Genomic DNA, 25,545 nt, shown 5'->3' on the forward strand with positions numbered 1-25,545 from the left:
CCGAGCAAACCAAGGTGAGTTCACACTCTTACCAAGGCATGGGATTCCCGGGGTGTTGGGAATGGGATTGAAAGGATAAGGTTGAATAGATACACTACTGACACTATGACTAGACTACCATATTACTATCCTCGGATGTGAAGGATACTTATACTGATCACTATCCTCGGTTGTGAAGGATACTTATACTGATCACTATCCTCGGTTGTGAAGGATACTTATACTGATCACTATCCTCGGATGTGAAGGATACTTATACTGATCACTATCCTCGGATGTGCAGGATACTTATACTGATCACTATCCTCGGTTGTGAAGGATACTTATAGTTACGAATAGTCTAGTGGTTATACAACGTGGGAAACCCCCACCAATAGAACGTACTAACGGCCCAGTAGAGCCACCTGTTACAAACGAACTTACTATTACGCATTTACTTTCTGTGAACTCGCTCAACTAGTTGTTGACCCTCTGTTACATGCCTTGCAGGACGATAGGTATATGGAGCTTGCACACGGAGGAGCTGGTCGTTGTGGGGCTTGGATCGTGATCATCATGTTAAACTCTTTTGATATTTGATACTTATTACTATGGGTTTTGCAATAATACGCTTCCGCTAAACGATGTTAACTATATTATGGTTTTGGAACACCTTTCGTATGGAAATGATTTGGATTATATTGCAATTACTTTTACTTTATACAATGTTCTATATGATTGGTGGCTTGATCCTGGTCAGTCACGCTCCCAAGCGGTGATACACCGCAGGTGGATTTTGGGGGTGTGACAAAGATGATTGACAGAAGTGAGTGAGTGACATGCATTAATTGAAAATTACATATCCCCATGCATTTTGAATTTCAAATTACCCGCAATTTCAAAATATCTGCTGCTAGGTATACATTTGCCAAAGGAACCATCTGCTACTTTCTTATAGATGGGCAGTGGTTTGCCCTTTGAATGTGGGCCAGACCTTTAACATTTGAATACACAAGGCAGTGGTTTGAAATTAAATTAAATATATTTTAAAGTGATTTATATATTAGGCTTTATGATGTAATAATGACATAAGAAAAACATTGTTGGGCAGCCTCTCCTGCTGACACATCATCTTTTCTTATGTCTTTGAGATTTCTCCTTTTATAGAAAGTATAGATAGATAAATATAACTAGATTTATTATGGTAAAGTTTGTTATTTTAGTTTTTTACTTATATAGCTTGTTTCGAACTTTTGGTTACTAGCAGGTTAAAAAAACTATTTAATATTTTACTTTATCTAATTTCGTTTAAAATATTGGTTTATATTTTTTTCTAGTTTTATTAATTTTATTATCCTATGGTTAGATTTTAAAAAATAAAAATATGTAGAGTGCAATTGTAGATATATTGTACTTCCATAATGTAATTCTAATGAAGATTGAGGAAACTTTATTATTTATTTAAAATTTAATTTGGTTTTATCTTTTAGTCTGTGACCTGGCTCGACCTAACCCGACTCGAAACGAACCGATTTTTTTTTAAATATTTAATGATAGACAAACGAACCTAAAAAGTTCCGCCCCACAAAAGTAATTTCCTAGGTTTGCCACTGACAATAACATGTTGGAAATTTAGATGGTGTGAATGGATATTAATTTAGTGAGATTATAATTTAATTAAATTATAATTATTTACTAGACTATTCATATTGAACATAAACTCTTAAGTAGAGTTTTTATGTCAATTTATTAGTGTTTATTAGAGTTATGTTTCTAATAAATCTCTAATTAAGTACTAGACTCTTCATATGTAACATAAACTCTTAAGTAGGGTTTTTATGTCAATTTATTAGTGTTTATTAGAGTTTATGTCTCTAATAAATCTCTAATTAAGTACTAGACTCTTCATATGTAACATAAACTCTTAAGGCTATAAGGTGTGGGGATCATAGTTGGGACATGATTTGCCACCTAGGAACATGAATGGAAGGCTACGCCACCCCCTTGATTGATCCACCATGGTTTACATGGATTAAACCATGGAAACCATGGTCCTCCTTTCCATTTTTCAACAAATCATTTCCTTTTTGTTTAGACAAAGATAATAAATAAGGGGCTAATGGTTTGGGTCATGACCATACCCTTAGGGTAGTGGTTTTGGATGATAGATTAAAGATTAATTACATGGCACTAACATGGAGGGTCATAGTGGTCATGGGGGTCATGACCACACCCTATAGCCTAAGTAGAGTTTTTATCTCAACTTATTAGTTTTTATTAGAGTTTATGTCTCTAATAAATATCTAATTAAGTGAGACTTGTCTCTACCCATGTCTTTTGTATTAATAGTAGGCTATGTGCCTAACTTGATGAGTTTGATAGATAAAACTATAAGAGTAAGAATACAAGAAGGAGGCATAAATATATGCATGAAGAGTCTTTAGAGAAGTAGTACTTGATGACCCATATGTTGGGAACATATAGAGATAAGTTTCTCTATATGATTCAACTACTTTTCTATTTTTAGTTTCCAAAAGGTCTAACACTATGTTTTATCCGATGTAACCTCGGGCGCGTGGCCTTCTCCAGCAGTACAAACTGCTTCGGCTGTTGTACCCTGGGAGATAGACGCGTCGTCTTTAGTAGAGTCGCGAAATCTGTTTTAAGGGAAGCGTGTTGAACACGTGCCTCAGCCACAACCGTCAACATTTGTTTGTTATTTTTGTAGGAAATTATTGTACAAGAAGACGTGGTTCAAGACCTCATTGAAGCGTACACAACGAATTGAAAACGCAACGAACCATACAAGTAGACTCGGTTGAAGATCAAGTTGAAGACTTTATCTTTTGAAGATATTGGTTTGAATCAATTGTTTTATAAAATATGTTGTAGGTCATATTTCTTTTCGTTTTAATTTGTATACGGTTCATGTACTACAATTTCCCAAATGTTTAAAGAGAGTATCTTTATTTTTTTATTTGTTTTATTAATAAAATTGTGACCCATTTCCTACAAACTTAAAACAGATTTCGTGAGATTGTTGCTACAATTTTAAAACCTTATTTATAAGGATTTTGGGTTCACGAAAAGATTTATAATAAAAAAAATATTTTTAGAGATTATGATCTTATAAATATTTTTTTTGGGGAAATATGTATGTAGTACAACTTGTTGTGTTTGGATTTCTTGAGATTGAGATACAATCTTAAATCCTATACCGTGGTACAAAACAAATAGTTTTAGTTCAAACGTTTGGTTTTGAAACGATTTTTGGAATCGTTAATTTTTCTAACTTTTGTGTTAGATCGGGTTTATTAGTGTAAACCATACGTTTTTTGTAAACGTTAAATCCTCTAACATGTGTGTTAGACCGGAATTTTTAGTGTAAACCATACGTTTTTTTGTAAACGTTAAATTCTCTTAAGTAGAGTTTTTTCTGTCTTTAAATAAGAGTTTTATGTTACTTAATTAGAGTTTAACGTCTCTAATTAAGTCTCTATTTAAAGTAGACTCTTCATCCACCCATGGATTGATATGAACAAATAAGTCTTATAATGATTTTTGTAATCATTTGTCTTCTAACATGCGTGTTAGAAACGTTCATGAAAAGCGTTAGTTTGGAAGCAATTCTTTAATTGTTTAGTTTCTAACGTGTGTATTAGAAATGACTTACTTATTTGAAACATATATGTGTTTTTAGCAAGTCGAATTAACATTTTGTGGAAATGTTAAAACGTGCGCGTTAGAATTTCTTTCATTTTAACATGATTGTTAAAAATGATTAAAATACAAATGCTTTGAAATGTTTTATGTAAACATTTTATATAAGTAACTTGTTGTAGCATTGATTTTAATGCTTTGTATGGTTTAGAAATAAAAGGTTATATTTTGAAGTTGATGTTTGATTGTCTTCAAGAATTGAATCACCATAAAATGATGGTGTAGTTGTGTGAGATTTATCACCAACTTTAATTTGTGATTTTTAAATCCATTTGAGTGAAATTATAATTACTAGTTAAACTCTTCATATGGTGAAACTCTTGAGTAGGGTTTTAATGATGACATTTGATGTGTTCTATTAGAGTTTAAGTCTATAATTATTGAGACTCTTAACTCTTCATATGGTGAAACTCTTGAGTAGAGTTTTATTGATGACATTTGATGAGTTTTAGTGATGACATTTAATTCTTTAATTTGGTCATGTTTTGTATACATAAAGTGACTTAAATTTTCTAACACGTGTGTTAGAAAATGTGTATCACGAATACAAGGTTAGAGATTGTTCATAATGAATAGAAATGTTTTATGTAAACATTTAATTGCCTATGTGTGCATTAAAAATGATGAGAAATAGTTTATTTTATAAACTATATCTTTGAAAAACGTTTTATGTAAACGTTCGATTCTATAATGTGCTCGTTATAACATTTTTTTTCTAACATGTGTGTTAGAAAATGTTTAGTACATGTGTAGTAAGACTAAACAATATAAAACCATTTGATATTTTGGGTTATGATCTATGTTTTCATAACCCTAATTGATATTATCAATATTTTATATTGCAAAATTGTTTTGAATAATTTTTAAAACAAAGTTTTGCATAACATTGATAATCCAAATGGTTCGCTACTCTTACTAGAAGTAGCATGTGGTGAATAAAAGAGAAACTCTTGAGTATAGCTTCTTGATGACACTTAATTAGTCATTTATTTGGTGAAAAAACAACTTGGTGTTGTTGTGAACAAATTTAATTGTTTAAGTTTACTACTTAAATGTAGACTTTGTAACAACTTGGTGTTGTTTTGAGCATAATTGTCCAAGTTTAAAGTTTCAAGATGAAATGGGGAACTTGTACTTACAAGTGCATGGAGCCTTATTGAGGGAGTACCTCAAGAAATGCCATGGGACGATATCGCTGAGAATATTCGGTCAGATTATAAAGTGTTAAAGATAAAAGCACTTTGATATTTGATTTCTACATATCGTCCATGCTTTCGTTTAAATTTTAAAAGTGTTCGACACTTATGATTTAATTTCCAATGTATGTTATTGTTTTGTGTTCAATATCTCCGGATAACACATGTAATTTTTTACAAAGAAATAAATTACTAATGTTTGTGACGTATAAATTATTTTTGTGGAAATAATTATAACGCCAATTATACATTGTTTAACGGAATATGGTTTTAAACGGATAGCACATGAAAATTCTTGCACATAAACAACTTAAGAGTTGTTGCATTGACTAAATGTCAAAGACGAGACATCAAATGTGTAGCCACATCATGAGAGAATAATGAAAGAACTACTGAGTGTATTGAGATGAAAAACACAAATGAGATTCATGTCGACATACTTCGTTAGAAGTCATTGGAAAATTCACAAGTGTGAATAATAAATCTTGCGAGATTTGTTCCGAGTGATCTACACGTAGATGCGTCTACCACTTGATTATGAATGCCATGTTGTTGAGTGTCAATCTAGTTAACTCTATGTCACACATAATAGTGATTGTAGACGGGGAACATTCATCTTGTTGGTGATGAATGTGTTCAAGTGACTTGGATTAAGACTTGTGTTTAAGTCCTTATGAGTCAATGGTAAAGTGTTGGAGATCAAAGGTAAACAAGTTATGTTCCTTAAATGAATGATAAAATTTAGCTATGTGCTATATACAGTAATTTGTGAGACCTTCCTAAATATTGATGCTTTGGGATTATGAATAAGTCTCATTATTTTGTCTTAACAAGGGATGAATGTTGCAATGTGATATTATGATATCCTTAGAGCTGTGAAGAATCAGAATGATGTATCTTCTGTTCACAAGCTAAAGTATTATACTCTAAAGCATGCTAGACTAGTACTTGGTTAATTATAGGTCTTGACGGAGACTAATTAACTATAAACATTCAAATGTGTATGAACACAAAAATAATTTGTGTATAGACAAAGTTGAGAGAGAATTTTTATTCATTATAAGGAAAAGATATGTAACTTTTTAAGAGTTTGTTCGGAAAGCTAATGAGGAGAACTCGTTGTCTAAGCTTATTCTAGATGTTAAATTAGAATTATTCTAAGTTGGTGACAAACTTATGACAATGGCATGTGTTGCTTTGGTCAGCTCAGAAGCTTATGTAAGCTAATGCAATATGAGTTGAATTCACTGATACAATAAGATTGATCTTGTTCAATCATATGTGTATAAATGTCGCCATAAGTGGTGTTACAGAAATGTTGATCAAATGGCAAGAAATGTGGGGGATGATCCATTTAAGAAACAACCCTAGAAGGGTATGTAGAAATGGTTCTCATTAACCCATCTAGATGTTATCCAATAACACTTAAATGTGGGGGTGTCTTGCATTTGTTTTTGGCAATAAGGATTATGTAATCCAATCTAACATTGCAAATAGACGACTAAATGGAGGACACAAATGTCGTAGTGCATAATGGAGACGTGTTTACCTTAAAAAATAAATATATCATTCTAAGGCAATGTTAACTTTCGAGTTACGAACACGCTATGGCAATTGATCTCAACTGCAAATTATCTTTAGTGACTTGTCAAAGACAAAGATAATGTTATGGATCCAACAACCTGAGGGTTTATTAGAGATCAAGTTATGGAATGAGATTAAAGCCCATGGAAAAATGGTGTGTGAAGGAAACCTAACTTAGTTGACTGGAGATCCCAAGATCTAAGTTCAATAGGACAACGAATTCATATGCCTAAGGGTGGTCACTGTGGGGGCATAGCTGATATGCATAAGCTAGTATATATGGTTATATATACTCCCTAAACGATAAAAGGATGTTTAAATACGCCCTAGTTCATTCCTATGAAATTCAGTGACAAATTGTGAGGCTAAGCATATTATGTGGTAAATGATTTTGCGTAATCATGATAACCACGATGCTTTTAATGATTTAAGGAGAATCACCTATGTTAGAGAGAAGTGGGGTCGCTTCGAATGGAATTGGGGGCACAATTCCTAGAGCTCTCGCAGAACCAGGAAAGTGTTCCACGACCATTATTGGACACGACTATGAGGGGATGACCCGGCTAAGGAGAGTATTGTGTGAAGTGTATTGCCGTCTACACAAATGGGGGTTTGTTCAAGGACATCGTGTCTACAAACCGCTAGAAGGCTAAGTATGCTTCACAACGGAAAGTTCAAAGGGACACCTACTTATCCGACAATACTCAAGTGTCGAGGTTTCATTGGAAATTTTATGTGTTTAGAACGATCTCCATTCATGTGGGGGATTGTTGGAAATTTAGATGGTGTGAATGAGTATTAATTTAGTGAGATTATAATTTAATGAAATTATAATTATTTACTAGACTATTCATATTGAACATAAACTCTTAAGTAGAGTTTTTATGTCAATTTATTAGTGTTTATTAGAGTTTATGTTTCTAATAAATCTCTAATTAAGTACTAGACTCTTCATATGTAACATAAACTCTTAAGTAGAGTTTTTATGTCAATTTATTAGTGTTTACTAGAGTTTATGTCTCTAATAAATCTCTAATTAAGTACTAGACTCTTCATATGTAACATAAACTCGTAGAGTTTTTATGTCAACTTATTAGTTTTTATTAGAGTTTATGTCTCTAATAAATATCTAATTAAGTGAGACTTGTCTCTACCCATGTCTTTTGTATTAATAGTAGGCTATGTGCCTAGCTTGATGAGTTTGATAGATAAAACTATAAGATTAAGAATACAAGAAGGAGACATAAATATATGCATGAAGAGTTTTAGAGAAGTAGTACTTGATAACCCATATGTTGGGAACATATAGAGATAAGTTTCTCTATATGATTCAACTACTTTTCTATTTTTGGTTTCCAAAAGGTCTAACACTATGTTTTTATCCGGTGTAACCTCGGGCGTGTGGCCTTCTCCGGCAGTACAAACTGCTTCGGCTGTTGTACCCTGGGAGACAGACGCGTCGTCTTTAGTAGAGTCGCGAAATCTGTTTTAAGGGAAACGTGTTGAACACGTGCCTCAGCCACAACCGTCAACATTTGTTTGTTATTTTTGTAGGAAATTATTGTACAAGAAGACGTGGTTCAAGACCTCGTTTACACAACGGATTGAAAACGCAACGAACCATACAAGTAGACTCGGTTAAAGATCAAGTTGAAGACTTTATCTTTTGAAGATATTGGTTTGAATCAATTGTTTTATAAAATATGTTGTAGGTCATATTTCTTTTCGTTTGAATTTGTACACGGTTCATGTACTACAATTTCCCAAATGTTTAAAGAGAGTATCTTTATTTTTTTATTAGTTTTATTAATAAAATTGTGACCCATTTCCTATAAACTTAAAACAGATTTCGTGAGATTGTTGCTACAATTTTATAACCTTATTTATAAGGATTTTGGGTTCACGAAAAGATTTATAATAAAAAATATTTTTAGAAATTATGATCTTATAAATATTTTTTTTTGGGAAATATGTATGTAGTACAACTTGTTGTGTTTGGATTTCTTGAGATTGAGATACAATCTTAAATCCTATACCGTGGTACAAAACGAATAGTTTTGGTTCAAACGTTTGGCTTTGAAACGATTTTTGGAATCGTTAATTTTTCTAACTTTTGTGTTAGATCGGGTTTATTAGTGTAAACCATACGTTTTTTGTAAACGTTAAATTCTCTAACATGTGTGTTAGACCGGAATTTTTGGTGTAAACCATACGTTTTTTGTAAACGTTAAATTCTCTTAAGTAGAGTTTTTTCTGTCTTTAAATAAGAGTTTTATGTTACTTAATTAGAGTTTAATGTCTCTAATTAAGTCTCTATTTAAAGTAGACTCTTCATCCACCCATGGATTGATATGAACAAATAAGTCTTATAATGATTTTTGTAATCATTTGTCTTCTAACATGCGTGTTAGAAACGTTCATGAAAAGCGTTAGTTTGGAAGCAATTCTTTAATTGTTTAGTTTCTAACGTGTGTATTAGAAATAACTTATTTATTTGAAACATATATGTGTTTTTAGCAAGTCGAATTAACATTTTGTGGAAATGTTAAAACGTGCGTGTTAGAATTTCTTTCATTTTAACATGATTGTTAAAAATGATTAAAATACAAATGCTTTGAAATGTTTTATGTAAACATTTTATATAAGTAACTTGTTGTAGCATTGATTTTAATGCTTTGTATGGTTTAGAAATAAAAAGTTATATTTTGAAGTTGATGTTTGATTGGCTTCAAGAATTGAATCACCATAAATTGATGGTGTAGCTGTGTGAGATTTATCACCAACTTTAATTTGTGATTTTTAAAAAATATAAGTGAAATTATAATTACTAATTAAACTCTTCATATGGTGAAACTCTTGAGTAGGGTTTTAATGATGACATTTGATGTGTTCTATTAGAGTTTAAGTCTATAATTATTGAGACTCTTAACTCTTCATATGGTGAAACTCTTGAGTAGAGTTTTATTGATGACATTTGATGAGTTTTAGTGATGACATTTAATTCTTTAATTTGGTCATGTTTTGTATACTTAAAATGACTTAATTTTCTAACACGTGTGTTAGAAAATGTGTATCACGAATACAAGGTTAGAGATTGTTCATAATGAATAGAAATGTTTTATGTAAACATTTAATTGCCTATGTATGCATTAAAAATGATGAGAAATAGTTTATTTTATAAATTATATCTTTGAAAAACGTTTTATGTAAACGTTCGATTCTATAATGTGCTCGTTATAACATTTTTTTTCTAACATGTGTGTTAGAAAATGTTTAGTACATGTGTAGTAAGACTAAACAATATAAAACCATTTGATATTTTGGGTTTTGATCTATGTTTTCATAACCCTAATTGATATTATTAACATTTTATATTGCAAAATTGTTTTGAATAATTTTTAAAACAAAGTTTTGCATAACATTGATAATTCAAACGTTCACAATTGATTGCAAAGCCAATGATCATAAGAGCAACAGTTCATATTTGTATTTGGGTACATGTGTTTTACATGTACAACATTAATTCACATCAAGCCAACATGTCATCATACTTCCCCTGTTATAGTTGGTTTTTGGTCAGGAACCAAATACTTCCCTTCTAGGATTTTGGTTGTGCGGTATATATAATATTGATCCACCACTAACACAATGCTGGGAACTCTAAAAGGGTTGAGAATATATGTTGGGTAAAAAATAATTGTCTACGATTAAAGTTTACTTGTAGTAATGTTTATTGATATATATTGTGGTATTCGAAATGCGTTAAAGAATGGTCATTTAATAGACCTATCACGAACGGGTAAATGAACTAGAATGGAATCTTTAATATAGTCATACAGTTGATCCGGTACGAACAGGTCAACATACTAGAATGAAATATTTAATATGGTCATACAGTTGATTCGGTACGAACGGGTCAACGAACTAGAATGAAATCTTTAATATGGTCATACAGTTGATCCGGTACGAACGGGTCAACAAACTATAATGAAATATTTAATATGGTCATACAGTTGATTCGGTACGAACGGGTAAATGAACTAGGATGAAATCTTTAATATGGTCATACAGTTGATCCGGTACGAATGGGTCAACAAACTAGAATGAAATATTTAGTATGGTCATACAGTTGATTTGGTACGAACGGGTCAACGAACTAGACTGAAATCTTTAATATGGTCATACAGTTGATCCGGTACGAACGGGTCAACGAACTAGAATGAAATCTTTAATATGGTCATACAGTTGATCCGGTACGAACGGGTCAACGAACTAGAATGAAATGCTTAATATGGTCATACAGTTGATCCGGTACGAACGGGTCAACGGACTAGAATGAAATGTTTAATATGGTCGTACAGTTGATCCGGTACGAACGGGTCAACGGACTAGAATGAAATGTTTAATATGGTCATACGGTTGATTTGGTACGAACGGGTCAACGAACAAGAATTTTATGTTTAGAATGAATATGTAGACGATCCGGTATGAACAAGTCAAAGAATAAGAATGTTATGTTTAGAATGAATATATATAGACGATCCGGTACGAACGGGTCGAAGAATAAGAATGTTATGTTTGGAATGATCATTTAGACGAATCCGGTACAAGCGGGTCAACGAGCTAGAATATAATGTTTGAAATAGTCATGTATTTATTCCGTTGTGAGCGGGTTAAATGTTTATAAATTGATTATTATTCGAACGGATTAAAGTGATGTAATCGAGTAGATGAGTAAGCCAAATCTAATGTAATGGAAGGAATGTAAACATGAAGTTTATGGGAATAATGAAAATGGTGGAATGTCATGTTCAATGAAAGTTAGGACTTTACCCTTTTCTTACTTAAATAAATATTTGTTTATGTTGTAGGTAAAATCGCACTATAAGCGGACTCGCAAGCTTGGAACGAACAGACGCACAATTCTTTTTCGCCATCAACGCGCTTCCGAACTAGTTTATGCAATGGGTCAAAACTTTTGGTGGTTTATGTAGTTAAAGTCTAGTTGTTAGACATGCTTCAAAAACATGTGATTATAACTTTTGTTAAATGGTTGTTGACTGTGTCTAGTTTTTAAAATGTTAAATTTGTATAATTTAGCCGAATTTCAAGTGATATATGAAAGTTTAAATTTGGTCGTAAAATTTCGTTGTTTAACATTTGGTTTTGACTCCTTGAAAGAATGGGCATAATATTTCCTTTATATAGGACCTTTTGTATTGAGTCTATAATTCACTTTTCATAATACAAGAATTCTGTGATTCAATTTAAACCACACCACATGGCCTTATGTTTCATGGATGATACGTGTATTCAAAGGTTAAAGAAACCGTATTTACCTTGCAAAAGAAGCAACTTTATAGACAATCCCAAAGGGAGGATGAACCCTAAAGATATATATACACACACATATATCTTGTATGCACTACGGACAAGTGTGTATGCGGTTCTCTAATTAAAATTGGTCTCTTAATGACTACACCCCTATGGTATGTGACGTACAAAACAAACCACGTGTTTATGTTACAATAACCAGGGGCGGACCCATTGCCATCCTAGGGGTGGTGGGCGCCCACTTAAGGAAAAAAAACACTGTTAAGATCCCGAGCGCTTAAAATTTTGACACCGTCCTCCGTAAAAACTGAAATGAAAAAAACAAGTGTTTTCAGCATTTATATTTAGGTTTAAGTTGGGTTTTGGGCCCATTTGAATAAGCCCAACATATAGCTTTTATTTTTTTCATTTCTGTTTGATTGTTTTTAACCTTCCGTTTCCATGGAACAAAATAGTCAAAGTAGACTACTAAACCTTCCATTTCTCTTAGAGGTTCAATCATATGTAATTCGTAACCTTTCTAATTTGGTATATTCAAATAATAACTAGAGATATACTACCCGCTGTTGCGGTGTGGTGTTAAGCTTTGTTTGGCTCGGTTTCAATGACATGTACACCAATATTTAACTAACGAAAAAATTAACGTCAAACGACACATTCAAAATTTTATAAAACATCATATTTCTAAAGTTGTAATAGAAAACCGTAAAAACTAATAAAGAAATGAAACCTTAAAGCAAAGTCAACGGCTTGTAAGTCCATGCTTCGATAACTTGTATGTTATTAGAAAAAAATTGGTTTGAAGTTAAATTGACATCGGATGTATCTAAAAAGGCAAATCGCACTGAAATATTTCGCTTTTTATAAAATACTATATTTCAACAAAGTTAAATTAAAACTAAAATGTCCCTAAAACTAATTATAAACATCAAAGTAAGAAAAAAAAAATCAAAGCAGCTAATGAATCTAATTGAAATAAATAATAATAAAAAATTAATAAATAAACTCGACGCGCACATGAATCCAATAAAAACAAAACACAGTTGAATTGATAAAAAAAGATTAGAGCAGCTGCCATGTCAATGGATATCATCTTATTACACAAAACCTACGGTATATTTTCTTATTACAACCTAACATTGACAAAATAAATGAAAAATAACTTACGCTCATGGCCCAATACCATTCACATAAGTTGCTAAATGTTATATAGTAAATAAATAAATATAACTAGATTTATTATGGTAAAGTTTGTTATTTTAGTTTTTTACTTATATAGTTTGTTTTTGTTTCGAACTTTTGGTTACTAGTAGGTTAAAAAAATTATTTAATATTTTACTTTATCTAATTTCGTTTAAAATATTGGTTTATATTTTTTTCTAGTTTTATTAATTTTATTATCCTATGGTTAGATTTTAAAAAATAAAAATATGTAGAGTGCAATTGTAGATATATTGTACTTCCATTATGTAATTCTAATGAAGATTGAGGAAACTTTATTATTTATTTAAAATTTAATTTGCTTTTATCTTTTTAGTCTGTGTCCCGGCTCGACCCAACCCGACCCGAAATGAACCGACTTTTTTTTAAATATTTAATGATAGACAAACGAACCTAAAAAGTTCCGCCCCACAAAAATAATTTCCTGGGTTCGCCACTGACAATAACAATAATGTTCTAATACGAAACATAGCTCAGTTGACGCGTAATCCTTTTGGTTTTGACTAGCGACCTTATTTTAGCACCTAAATATCATTTTTTTAAAACTCACAAGGTTGCATCACTGAAAGCTCAATGCAGAAAGTCTCTTGGATCAGTAACAAAACCGGTCAAAGCCGAAGCTGCAGCAGTATAAGGAGAAGCCAGATATATTTGACCTTCTTTGTGTCCCATTCGACCCGGAAAGTTTCGGTTAGTAGTTGACAAACAAACCTGCCATCATCAATCATCAGATCAGTTGCAAGATTTGTACTTTTGAATTTAACCTTGAACTTTCCACATCAAAAGACTTGCCTGAGGTTCATTCATGCGTGCATAAGTATCGAGTGGACCACCCATACAAGCGCCACAACTAGGACTATTAGGTGAATTACACCCCGCTTGTTCAAATATTTGCCAACACGTTTTGCCACCAGATCCTGGCACTGGTAGTGTATACAAGTCCATCCACACCTACCAAATAGTTTTCGGTTATAACCATCGGTCAACTAGTCATGCATCAAGCATAAGTCAGCAAGAAAATAGTGAAAACATCAAAGCAGACCTTTTGTGTAGCTGGAACAATGTATGTGGGAACTTTGACCTTATCCCCCTGCACATTATATCAACGGTTTACGTAAACGTAATATTATCCACACATGGTTCTACAGACAGTGACAGAACTTGAACGAAAAACCAGTGGGGGCCAGACTCTCAAAATCCATATAGTGGGGGCCAGGCTCTTAAAAATCCAATAGAGTAAACTGCCATTTTGGTCCCTGTGGTTTGGTCAATTTTGCCACTTTAGTCCAAAACTCAAACTTTTTGCATCTGGGTCCCTGTGGTTTCATTTTTATTGCCATTTTGGTCCAAAAATGAAATCAGGTCATATTTGTCTTATAAAATCCTGTTATTTTGTCATTTTCCGCAGGGGCAAAATGATCATTTCTTTTTTATAAATAAATACCATATTTTATAAGACAAATATGACCTGATTTGCCCCTGAGGAAAATGACAAAATTGCAGGATTTTATAAGACAAGTATGACCTGATTTCATTTTTGGACCAAAATGGCAATAAAACTGAAACCACAGGGACTCAGATGCAAAAAAAATTGAGTTTTGGACTAAAGTGACAAAAGTAACCAAACCTCAGGGACCAAAATGGCAGTTTACACAATCCAATATTTTACACTAAAAAAAATTCAGAATTTTTTGGTAAAATTAATACTATGAGCGAAAAATCAATGGGGAGCGGGGCACCCCCGGGCCACAAGAAAGCTACGCCCTTGTCTACAAAATACGTATGAGGAGCATTTCGGGGTGTTTGGATGTCGAAACTAATTATGTGATTTTAAATTAAAAAAAAAAATCTAATAAACGGGTTATATAGCAGAACTTGGTTTACAAAAAGCTTACAGAAGCTAGCAAAAGTTTAGCAGCAGCTAGAAAATCCTCAGTTTTGCCTCCAGTGCACGATCCGATATATACTCTGTCTAGTTTAATATCTTTGCATTCCCTTGCTAAACCACGATTATCCGGAGAATGAGGCTGTAAGTTAACACAAGAGCATATTTACTTGAATCTGCTCATGCTGATGCTGCATTTTATTAAACAAAGGGCGATATATTAACCTTTGCCACAAGTGGTTCCAGTTTCGTGACATCAATTCGATACTCGGCCACATATCTGTATATAAAGTTGAATAAGGTAGTATGAATTTCTGACACGACATGAACCTAACACGAAATTTGCGGGTTTGGATTTAGTCTAGACAGTTTTGGGGCGACCCCGCATACACATTTAGCTAAACGGGTCGGATTTGGGTTGAGCAGGTGGGTGGGCTCGTGGGTTGACTCATTTAACTTGTTTATTCTTAATATCTTTCTAAAAAATTGTATGTTATGTCATGACTTAAGTTGATCTACCAAAATTTTAAAAGATAAAACAGAAAATCAAGTTTTAGAGTTTAAATATAAATGTTTTATACTTGTGTGCCTATATATAAGCCTATGACACTATGAGTTACCCCCCTTGATTTCCAAATGGTTTTAGAGTAGAACACCATTAACGGGCTAAGAAAACGGTCCATTTGATACAACATAAGTAGATCAACACATAAGCAGAAATGTCATCTGATCATAAGATTAACGATTGAGTTACCCTGCTTGAGCATCGCTGTAGACCGGTTCATATGACACAGAAGTTTTGTCCTGAAATGAAAGTTTCTTATTGCATGATTTCCAGTAAAGCCTCATCAGTCATCCACTGACGTAAAATTACGAAACTAACCTCGAGGTATTTAAACGTAGTAGCGTCGGCTGGAACAATACCATTCTTACCCCCGGCTTCAATAACCATATTGCATAATGTCATTCTTTCTTCCATCTGTATATAGCATATCAGAAGATATATAAAACATTTTGCGAATTAGTTGTATGCTTAGATTAATCATCAAAAAAAAAAAAAAAAAAAAAAAAAAAAAAAAAAAAAACAACTTACAGATAGAGTTTCAATAGTTGTACCAACAAACTCCATTGCTTTATAAGTTGCACCAGATACTGATATTTCACCGATTATCTACAAATGCAAGGTTAGTGAACCAAGAGTAGGGGTGTAAATGAGCCAATTGGAGCACCTTTGATAAACGAGCCCAAGCTTGACTAGACTCGTAAGCATAAGCAAGCCCATTATTAATATATAGGATGATTTTTATTTAATATTTCGAATATATATTACATAAAAGAATACTGTTACATATAAAAATAGAGTCAAGTACACGGATGGTCCTTGTGGTTTACAAAAATTTTGGATCTAGTCCATAGCTTTCCTAAAGTACACGGATGGTCCCTGCGATTTGCACTTTGTAACACATTTAGTCCGTAGCCAACAAATGTAATGGTTTCAGCAGGTCCAAGTTAAAGACTAAATGTGTTACAAAGTGCAAACCACAATGACCATCCATGTACTTTTGGAAAAAGTTGGTGACTAAATGCGTTACAAAATGCAAACCACATGGACTATTCATGTACTTTTAGAAAGTTAGGGACCAAATCCAAAATTTTGGTAAACAACAGGGACCATCTGTGTACTTTGCTCTAAATAATATGATAAAGTGTGAGCTGGATGAATAGATATTGTACCAAGGTAATTCAAACTTACATGTAGAATCAAATCCTTTGCAAGGAGATAATCTGGCATTTCTCCATCCAGCACAAATCTTAAAGTTGGAGGCACCTATTAAAGATGGTCATGAAGAAAAAAATATATATAAGTTTTAACTGACTTCGTATCTTTAGTTTAAAAGAATGCAGAATACCAATGCATTTACAAACCTTGAGCAAAATTTTTCCGGTCCCTAACACAAAACCAGCATCTGTATTTCCGATACCTGTAGCAAACTGGCCGAATGCTCCAGCTGTACACGTGTGAGAATCGGTACCAACTAAGATCTGAAGCAAGAGTATACGAGAGTCAGTGGATCATGTAATAGTGTAACTTAGCATATAAAACAGGCCAAAATGCATAGATAACCAATTTTCTGTCTGGTTTCGTTTCAAAGAATCTACTTTGTTAATTGTGTGAAACCAAAACTTTAATAACTTGGGTCACCCATACAAAAAGTTTGATCCTTTTCAAGTGACCCGTACAAAAAGCTTAATCCTTTTGGGTGACCTGTACGAAAAGTTTGATCCTTTTCAAGTGATCCGCACAAAAAAAAGTTTGATCTTTTTGGGTGACGAGTACGAAAACTTTGATCCCTTTTGGGTGACCCATATGAAAAGGTGGATCTTTTTTGGGTGACCCATACGCAAATTATTTTTTGGGTGACCCGCACAAAAAGTTTGACCCCTTTTGGGTGACCCGTACGAAAAGTTTGACCCTTCTTAAGTGATCTGTACAAAGAACTTGATCCCTTTAAAAAGTCTAATCTTTCTTGGGTGACCCATATGAAAAGTTTGATCCTAACGGGTGACCTGAAAATACGTTTGATCCTTTATGGGTGTCACTTATGTAGGTTACACAGACTGAAATCAGACAGTAATTGGATACATGCATTTTGCCTATTAAAATATACTGGATCACACTAAATGGTTTGAGGAACCTCTCCAGGTCTGCAATGGCCTTCTTGTGCAAGAGCAATATGGCATACACCTTTATAATCAGGATTAGCCTGTCAAATTAACAGTATAATTTATAATTTTTTTAAACCACCAATGTACATAAAACTAACCGAATTTTAAAAACAATTTTACCTTGAAATCACCACGATCGGTTATATCATAGAAGTACTTGATGTTTTGCTCGTTGGAGAAGTCCCTTATGATATCAACATTTCGGTTTGCTCTTTCATCACTTGTGAATATATAATGGTCGGGTATGATGACAACCTTTTCACGGTCCCATACCTTTATATATTTCAATTAATTTGGTTTAATTCAAGAGAAAATCAAGAAAGTTACACTTGAAAATTTTCACATTTATAGCCATGAGATACGCATAGTCGCATACCTATCTTTACTCATGTATCGCTTTTTTGTCCACAAATGGTACATAAACCTAGTTTGCATATCTTTTTATGGGAGACAAAGGACATATTTTAATGGATAGGCGAGTATAAAAATCAGATACTCGAATCTGACTACGTGGCATTTATTTCTGCTATGTTTTCTTTGTATTTTGATAAGACGTAAAGCTAGTGCGCGAGTAAAAGTAGATACGCGATCAAAGATGGGTGCATCTAATAACATGACGATAGACATAAAGGCTAGTACACAAGTGAAGTACATGCGCGATCAAAGATTGGCGTAATCAATGGCTATATGCGTAAAATTGTTCAAGATAACCATGTAAAAGCTAGTTGCAAATAAAAGTAGCCATATACTTGAAATTGTTCTAACATAACCATAGACATAAAGATCGGTACGCAAGTAAAGACTACATTCAAAATTTTCTCTTCTTCAAAGTAGCCATTCGAGCATCCGATCCCAATCAAAACATGACCAAACTAACAAACTAAAAAACCGAATTTGGTTACCTTTGCATCATCTCCAAACTCTCTCTTGAATACCCCTATGACACCCGGGCCACAAATATCATGGGTCATAAAAACGTCAACATTGACCCAAACATTCTCACCAGGGCTCAACTGGGTTCGCTCAGAAGCTCGAGCAAAGATCTTCTCTGTCATTGTCATCCCTGTTTTCACCTAACCAAATCAAATCAAACCATTTATTCACCAACCCACAATCAAGTTGTAAACTTGATGACAACATAGCAAATCTAACCCAAAACCCATGATCATATAACAATCTTTAACCACATCAAGCTGAAGTTTACTACACAATTCTAATAAAATAAAAAAACATATATGATGAAAAAGAAAAGAACCCAACTGAACCAGTGGTTGATGGTTTGCGGTCAGATGTTTGTGGTGTCATAACGGCCATGATCTTTGTTGAAAGTTTGTTTTTCTTGGAGATTGGGGTGTGAATGGAGGGTCCTGAAGAGAGACGTGTAGAGATGAAAGATGAAGTCGCCATTGATGAGTGATTTGTGTTGAACTGTTGCAGGTTTTTTTGTTATGTGATCAAATTTTAAGAAAAGTTGGTTGTTAGGGGGGGCAGCTAGCCTTGTAATAGATTGTTTGAAATTTGTGAAAGTAGTAGAGAATTCACATTCAACTTCCCATCCTCATTCATTTGATTTAACTAATTAGGGGACGAGGGGTGGTTCACTACTTATAGATTTCTATCGCTTCCATTATCCAATCAAATCATGCCATGTCATCACCCAATATTCTATCACTAGTGATAGAAATGTAGTGGGGATGGTCACTAGTGATAAAACTAGGGGAGTGAGGGTGTTTTTGGGATAAAACTATAAGTGTAGAGGTGACAAGTATAATACAAAGATGCTGCATTGTCCAAATTTGTTGAAGTTCAACGCGTGAACTTTTTCACGAGTTATAAGTTTAACGCGTGAAACTTAATGGCAGCGACGGTGTTCCGATGCTCATCACTCGTGATGGAACCTCCATAACGGACCACCCCGTGTGGCCTTACCTACATATACATTTCCAAGTTAAAAGGAATAGTGCCAGGTAAAACATATACATTTCCAAGTTAAAAGGAATAGTGTCAGGCAGCTTGTCTGGCACTTTCCTATTGAACCAACCAATTTTTAATTTAATTTTATTCGCAGTTTAAAATTACGCTTTCATCTTTTGTTTAAAACTACGGTTTTGCCCCCAGCTAAAAAATAAAATTATAATTTTGCCCCTAGCTAAAATTACGTTTTCGCCCCCAGTTCAAAATAAAATTATAATTTTGCCCTTAGCTCAAAATTACGCTTTTGCCCTCGATTCAAAAACTCATTTTTTATTTTGTTTTCAGTTTAAAATTATGGTTTCGCCCTCCGTTTAAAATTACGTTTTTGCCCCCAGTTCAAAATAAAATGTTGTTTTTCCCTCTAGCTCAAAATTACGATTCTGCCCTCGGCTCAAAGTTACGTTTTTGCCTCCAGTTCAAAATAAAATTATGTTTCTCCTAGCTCAAAATTATTAGCTGCCTGTCACTTTCCTATTGGACCAACTCATTTTTTTTATTTTATTCCCAGTTTAAAATTACGCTTTCGTCCTTCGTTTAAAATTACGTTTTTGCCCCCAGCTCAAAATAAAATTATAATTTTGCCCTAGCTCAAAATACGCTTTTGCCCTCGGTTCAAAAACTCTTTTTTAATTTTGTTCTCAGTTTAAAATTACGTTTTTCCCCCAGTTAAAAATAAAATGTTGTTTTTTCCTCTAGCTCAAAATTACGATTCTGCCCTCAGCTCAAAATTACGTTTTTTTTCTCACAGTTCAAAATAAAATTATGTTCCCCCCCCCCAGCTCAAAATTATGATTTTGCTCTCAGTTTAAAATCATGATTTCGCCTCCTGTTCAAAATATAATTCCGGACCGAAAAACCGAACCGTAATAAAAACCGACGGTTCGTTTTTTGGATTTTTAATAACCGAAAATTTCGGTTCGGTTTTCGGATAATCATTTTCAATAACCAAAAATTACCGAACCGGACCGATAAGTTTTAATAGTATACCAAATCTATATATTTTTATGTTTAAGTGTTTACCCATGCTACTAAGAATTATTAATTTTATTCTTGTTTGTTAAATATTTATAATAAGAACATTACCATGTTTATTTATCACTAAAATTATCCATTGTTTACAAGAACTAACAAAGTTTAATATAAAATTAAATGGTTTTCAAAATATTATAAAAGAAAACATCTTAACAAAAATTTTTGAGAAACATTAAAATAGATTAGAAGGTTAGGTTTAAGTGAATAATATTAATTTAAAAGACTAAATATATTAACTTAAATATAAACATTTAAGAAAGATTCTTAAACTTTGAATTATGCTTTAAAGTTTTGAATCTTACATAATTTGTTTAAAAAACCGAAAAAACCAAAAAACCAAACCGAACCGTTGCTAAAACCGAAATAACCGAAACCGAACGGTTTTTAAAAACAAAAAACCGAACCGAACCATGCACACCCTATGAATAACTAATAATTATAGTTTTGTTAACTTGTTTATTATTTGGTTATTATTAAATTGAATTTTATCCAACAAAGTTAGGAGTGAGAAATAAGTTTATTTTAATAAATATTTTTTTTACTTTAAAATGGAGACACTCTTTAGACAAGCATGGTTACAAATCAATAATAATAAAAGTAAATTACAAGTTTTGTCTTCTATGTTTGTATCAAATTGTAGGCGGTGTTCTTTACCTTTAAATTTAATGAGTTTTGTCCTTAACGTTTCAAAATCCTGCACATTATCCTTTAACCCTAACTCAGTCAGATTTTTTGTTAAATATGGTCATTTTACTCTCTCCAGAGACTATTGAGTAAATAACTTATATCAAAGGACTAAATATGTAAAAAAGATTAAAGAATAAGATATTAATTAAAAACCCACATTCTCTCCTTTCTCTCCTATATCTCTTATCTGCACTCTCTCTCTCTCTCCACCATTGGCGCCACCACCTCCATAATTAGAGCTTCAACAGTTGGTGTTTTCATCGGTGGTGGCACCAATGGTGGAGAGAGAGTGTGTGCAGATGAGAGATGTAGAAGAGAGAGTAGAGATGATGAAGAAGAGAGAGTGTGGGTTTTAACTAATATCTTATTCTTTAATCTTTTTACACATTTAGTCCCTTGATATAAGTTATTTACTCAATAATCACTGGAGAGGTAAAATGACAAAAGTACCCTCATGTATGTGCAAGGCACATGACCATATTTAACAAAAAAAATCTGACTGAGTTAAGGCTAAAGGACATAACATGCAGAATTTTAAAACATTAAAGACAAAACTTGTCAATTTACTCTAATAATAATAATAATAATAATAATAATAATAATAATAATAATAATAATAATAATAATAATAATAATAATAATAATAATAATAATAATAATAATAATAATAATAATAATAATAATAATAATAAAATCAAAATTACTTTAACTCTTGCTTGTTTTTAGTATAGATACAAGACTACTACCTATTTTGATATATGTGATGGTTATTAAGAATTGCAGGATGGATCTTACTATTATAAATTATCTAATTTTAATTTGACATAGTCTTTTTAAAACATATAAAGAAAGCATCAACCAAAGGTTATTACCTAAAAGCACTCAAGCACTATACATGAAAGTAACATTTATATTATATTAGGTTTTTACCCGGGATTGCTTTCCGGGCCCAGGAAACTTAGTTATATTAATTACTATTTGTTATTAATACGACCACATTACATCAACCATCTCATTCGATTCAACAACAATGTCTGTTTTGTATTAATTACTAGTTATATTAATTACTATTTGTTATTAATTACTATTTGTTATTAATGAATCCATATTAGAAGTCAAACAAAAGGACAACATGACCACATGAATAATATCATTTCCACTTTTACTTCAATGCACTTACATGATAGGGTGATTTGGGATTTTGTAAAAATGTTTGTTTTTGTACTTCTTTACAAAATAAGATGTTGACCAAAATTCAAACAGATGTTGACCAAAAGTCAATCAGATGTTGACCAATAGTCAAACAGATGTTGACCTTAAACAGATGTTTGGTTTAAGGCCAAACATCTGTTTAAGGTCAAACATTTGTTTAAGTCCAAATATCTTATATAGAAGGCGAAACATCTGTTTAAGGTCAAACATCTGTTTAAGTCCAAACCTCTGATATAAAAGGCCAAACATCTGTTTAAGCCTGAACAGATGTTTAACTTAATAAGATCTAGTGTCTTCTCACACTGTTTTCCTCTTCAAAACACTGTTCAACCTAACATGAGTTTCCATTAACTATTGACCAAAAGGCAAACAGATGTTCAAACCACTGTTTGTTATTGTACTTCTTTACAAAATTACATAGAATTCAAGAAAATGAAACAATGACTTAAAGAACTATTATTTAACACATAATCTAATCGGGCAAAGCAATCTATTATCTGACAATTCCCTGGTTTTTACAACATGAAACACAACATCATCATGCCAAATACAGTCATATATATCCATCCATTATTCTGAATTCATAAACCCATAAATGCAGAAGAATGTCAAATTTGCAATTAATAAACCAAGTTTCTACTAATTGAAGTTACTATTAGCAAAAACAAACATCATATCATCTATATATAAAACATAAAGTGCTAATAACAGTGTTTTATCATGTTAGCCATATATAGCAACAAACCATCAAGTTAATAATTTAAAAAAAACATACAACATCACCATAAAAAATTCATAGTTATAGTATCTGATATCAGAACATACTTAAATGTCTTTGTTAAACGGACGTAACTTGATTTAATACGATCTTCTGTTGCGAAGACACGTATGTGAAGTGTAACATATCACCAAACCTCAAGTTATTGTCAGTCATAAACTTTCGCCAACCGTCCAACGCATAACGTGGGTTCAATTCATTTAACTCCGACTTAACAACATAAACCTCCATAACTCCAACCATGTTTTGAACTTTCAAAGGATGAAGATCAAGAGAAAGACCTGCTCGTCTGGCAACTTCAGCAGGAAGACGCTACATGTATTGTGTGGAAAAAATAATAGTCAGACAAATAAACATAAATCATTAGTTTGTTATAAAAAATGGTATATCAGCCTATAGTCTCCTTTGCGATCAAAATGAAAGAACTCAGGGTCGAGAAGATGTCCAGAATGTTTTTTTGCAGTCTTTGCAATCTTATTTCTACGGTTAAGCTTTTTCTGAACGTTGGCGGCTCTCTTCCCCTTGATGAAAAAGTAAACATATACATGTGAATTAAAGGAATGTTGAATATATGCAACAAAAAAAATAGTTTATATAACATATACTAATTAACTGGCAAGTATAGATACCTTAACTTTATGAGCAGATGAAGAACATCCAATATGAACACTTGTGTCGACAGGTAAGGCAACATTTCCCTTAGTCCTATTCTTGACCATCTCCTTTCTCTCAGAAGTGACATTACCTTTCTTCTTAACCTGTTGTCATAGAGTAACTTTAATAACAGTAGTAATATAACAATCTTTAAGGTGGTAAACTTACATCTTGGGTTTTATTCAATCGTGAAGACATGCGTCTCTTCGACGTGCATTCGACATTGGTTGGTAACTTCTTCTAAATAATACATTATTGGATAAATATAACATCAGTAAACAGCATTACTAATAGTTGTAAAAACATTAAATTCTTATATGTGTTAAATTAAAAATAAATAATTCTAATAATTTAGTAAGTACCTGAGTAACGGTTCTACCTTCACCTACAGACACAACTTCTTCATCCTCATAGATGCCCTGGTCAACATTAATGAAATAATTAATATAATGCTAAAAAAATTAAAACTTTTACTGCTAATGCTAAATACTTACGTACCTTGAATGCATTTTCAACATAATCAGCCTTCGATATCTCAAGTACACTATCATCGTCAGATTCAGGTTTCTTCAAAAAGCAAATCTCAGTCTCATCTCTATAAACTACTACCTCAAAAACAACATCATCAATTCTGCTAAACATAAGCAAATCATCCTCCAGTATCCCAACATCGTTGCACATTTCCGGCCATCCTCTAGCAAATACAAAGTTGGTATCAACCTTAGACGCCTCAACATTCCAATAGGAACCCTTATAACAGATTTGAAATTTGCCAATTAGTGGGTTGTTTACGTAAAATTGTTTAATGAAGCAGTCTTCGATTACCTGCATAAAATTAAAAATAACGAATACTATACGTGAAATATGTAACTTATGAGAATAAGTGTTGACACGTTAAAGATGCAAAAGAATTCAAGTTAAGATCAATACTCATACCGTAAAACCAAATCTTGCATAACGATTAAACGTGAAATAAGATTCACCACACATGCCATCAACAAAACATGAAAGTTCAAGCCCAAAATCACCTAATGGTTTGAAAACCAACAAAGTATCCCTCGGAAGATTGAGATCTTTAACAACATTGTCCCAACCGTCAGTTATTATTGGTGTTGAATTTTCTGTTCTAACCCTCACAACCCATTTTTTACCAGACTCATGATAGATTCGCAACTTATTTTTTTGCCAACAATCTCCCCACTTTTGATTAGCAAAGGCTATAGGTACATCCTCTATATAATTTTTAAGTAGTGTAAGAAAATATAAACCATAAGAACTGTTAAATATATATCTCAATAAAAATAAATTATGTATGTAAAAACATGTCATACCAGTTTCAAAGATTCTGGGTTATCAAGAAACTTGAAAAATGCAGTATACATCATAAAACCTGAATCAGTAAAGATGTTAAAAGATTGTAATTAAAAAGTTGGCTTCGAAGATGAACATTAACATTTTATATTAACAGAGTATCTACTGAAATTAATCATAGAAACAGAGTATGAGTTAAAATTTTTCTGCAAATAATAACTATTTTAACATGTTCTCAACAAATGATTCAA

The 25,545-nt window shown here is 32.6% G+C and overlaps 1 protein-coding gene and 1 long non-coding RNA gene across 2 annotated transcripts; both read right to left on the bottom strand.

The window, feature by feature from the left end:
* Positions 1–13,445: 13,445 nt before the first annotated feature.
* Positions 13,446–19,091, bottom strand: LOC110908497 (3-isopropylmalate dehydratase large subunit, chloroplastic). Its single transcript, XM_022153447.2, has 14 exons — positions 18,907–19,091; positions 18,549–18,719; positions 17,767–17,919; positions 17,616–17,684; positions 16,846–16,962; positions 16,673–16,747; positions 16,013–16,090; positions 15,803–15,898; positions 15,674–15,723; positions 15,145–15,199; positions 14,930–15,061; positions 14,077–14,124; positions 13,827–13,985; positions 13,446–13,745 (listed from the first exon to the last, which is right to left on the bottom strand). Exons 1-14 carry the CDS (start codon positions 19,051–19,053, stop codon positions 13,605–13,607), a joined length of 1,491 nt encoding a protein of 496 aa, XP_022009139.1. The 5' UTR covers positions 19,054–19,091; the 3' UTR covers positions 13,446–13,604.
* A 4,690-nt stretch (positions 19,092–23,781) lies between these two features.
* LOC110905501 lies at positions 23,782–24,019 on the bottom strand. The gene is made up of 2 exons (XR_002573178.1): positions 23,959–24,019; positions 23,782–23,850 (listed from the first exon to the last, which is right to left on the bottom strand). It is a non-coding gene; the product is annotated as an uncharacterized LOC110905501 (long non-coding RNA).
* Positions 24,020–25,545: the final 1,526 nt, after the last annotated feature.

The sequence above is a fragment of the Helianthus annuus genome, chromosome 14 (genome assembly GCF_002127325.2).
Source record: "Helianthus annuus cultivar XRQ/B chromosome 14, HanXRQr2.0-SUNRISE, whole genome shotgun sequence".
Taxonomy (NCBI): Eukaryota; Viridiplantae; Streptophyta; class Magnoliopsida; order Asterales; family Asteraceae; genus Helianthus; species Helianthus annuus.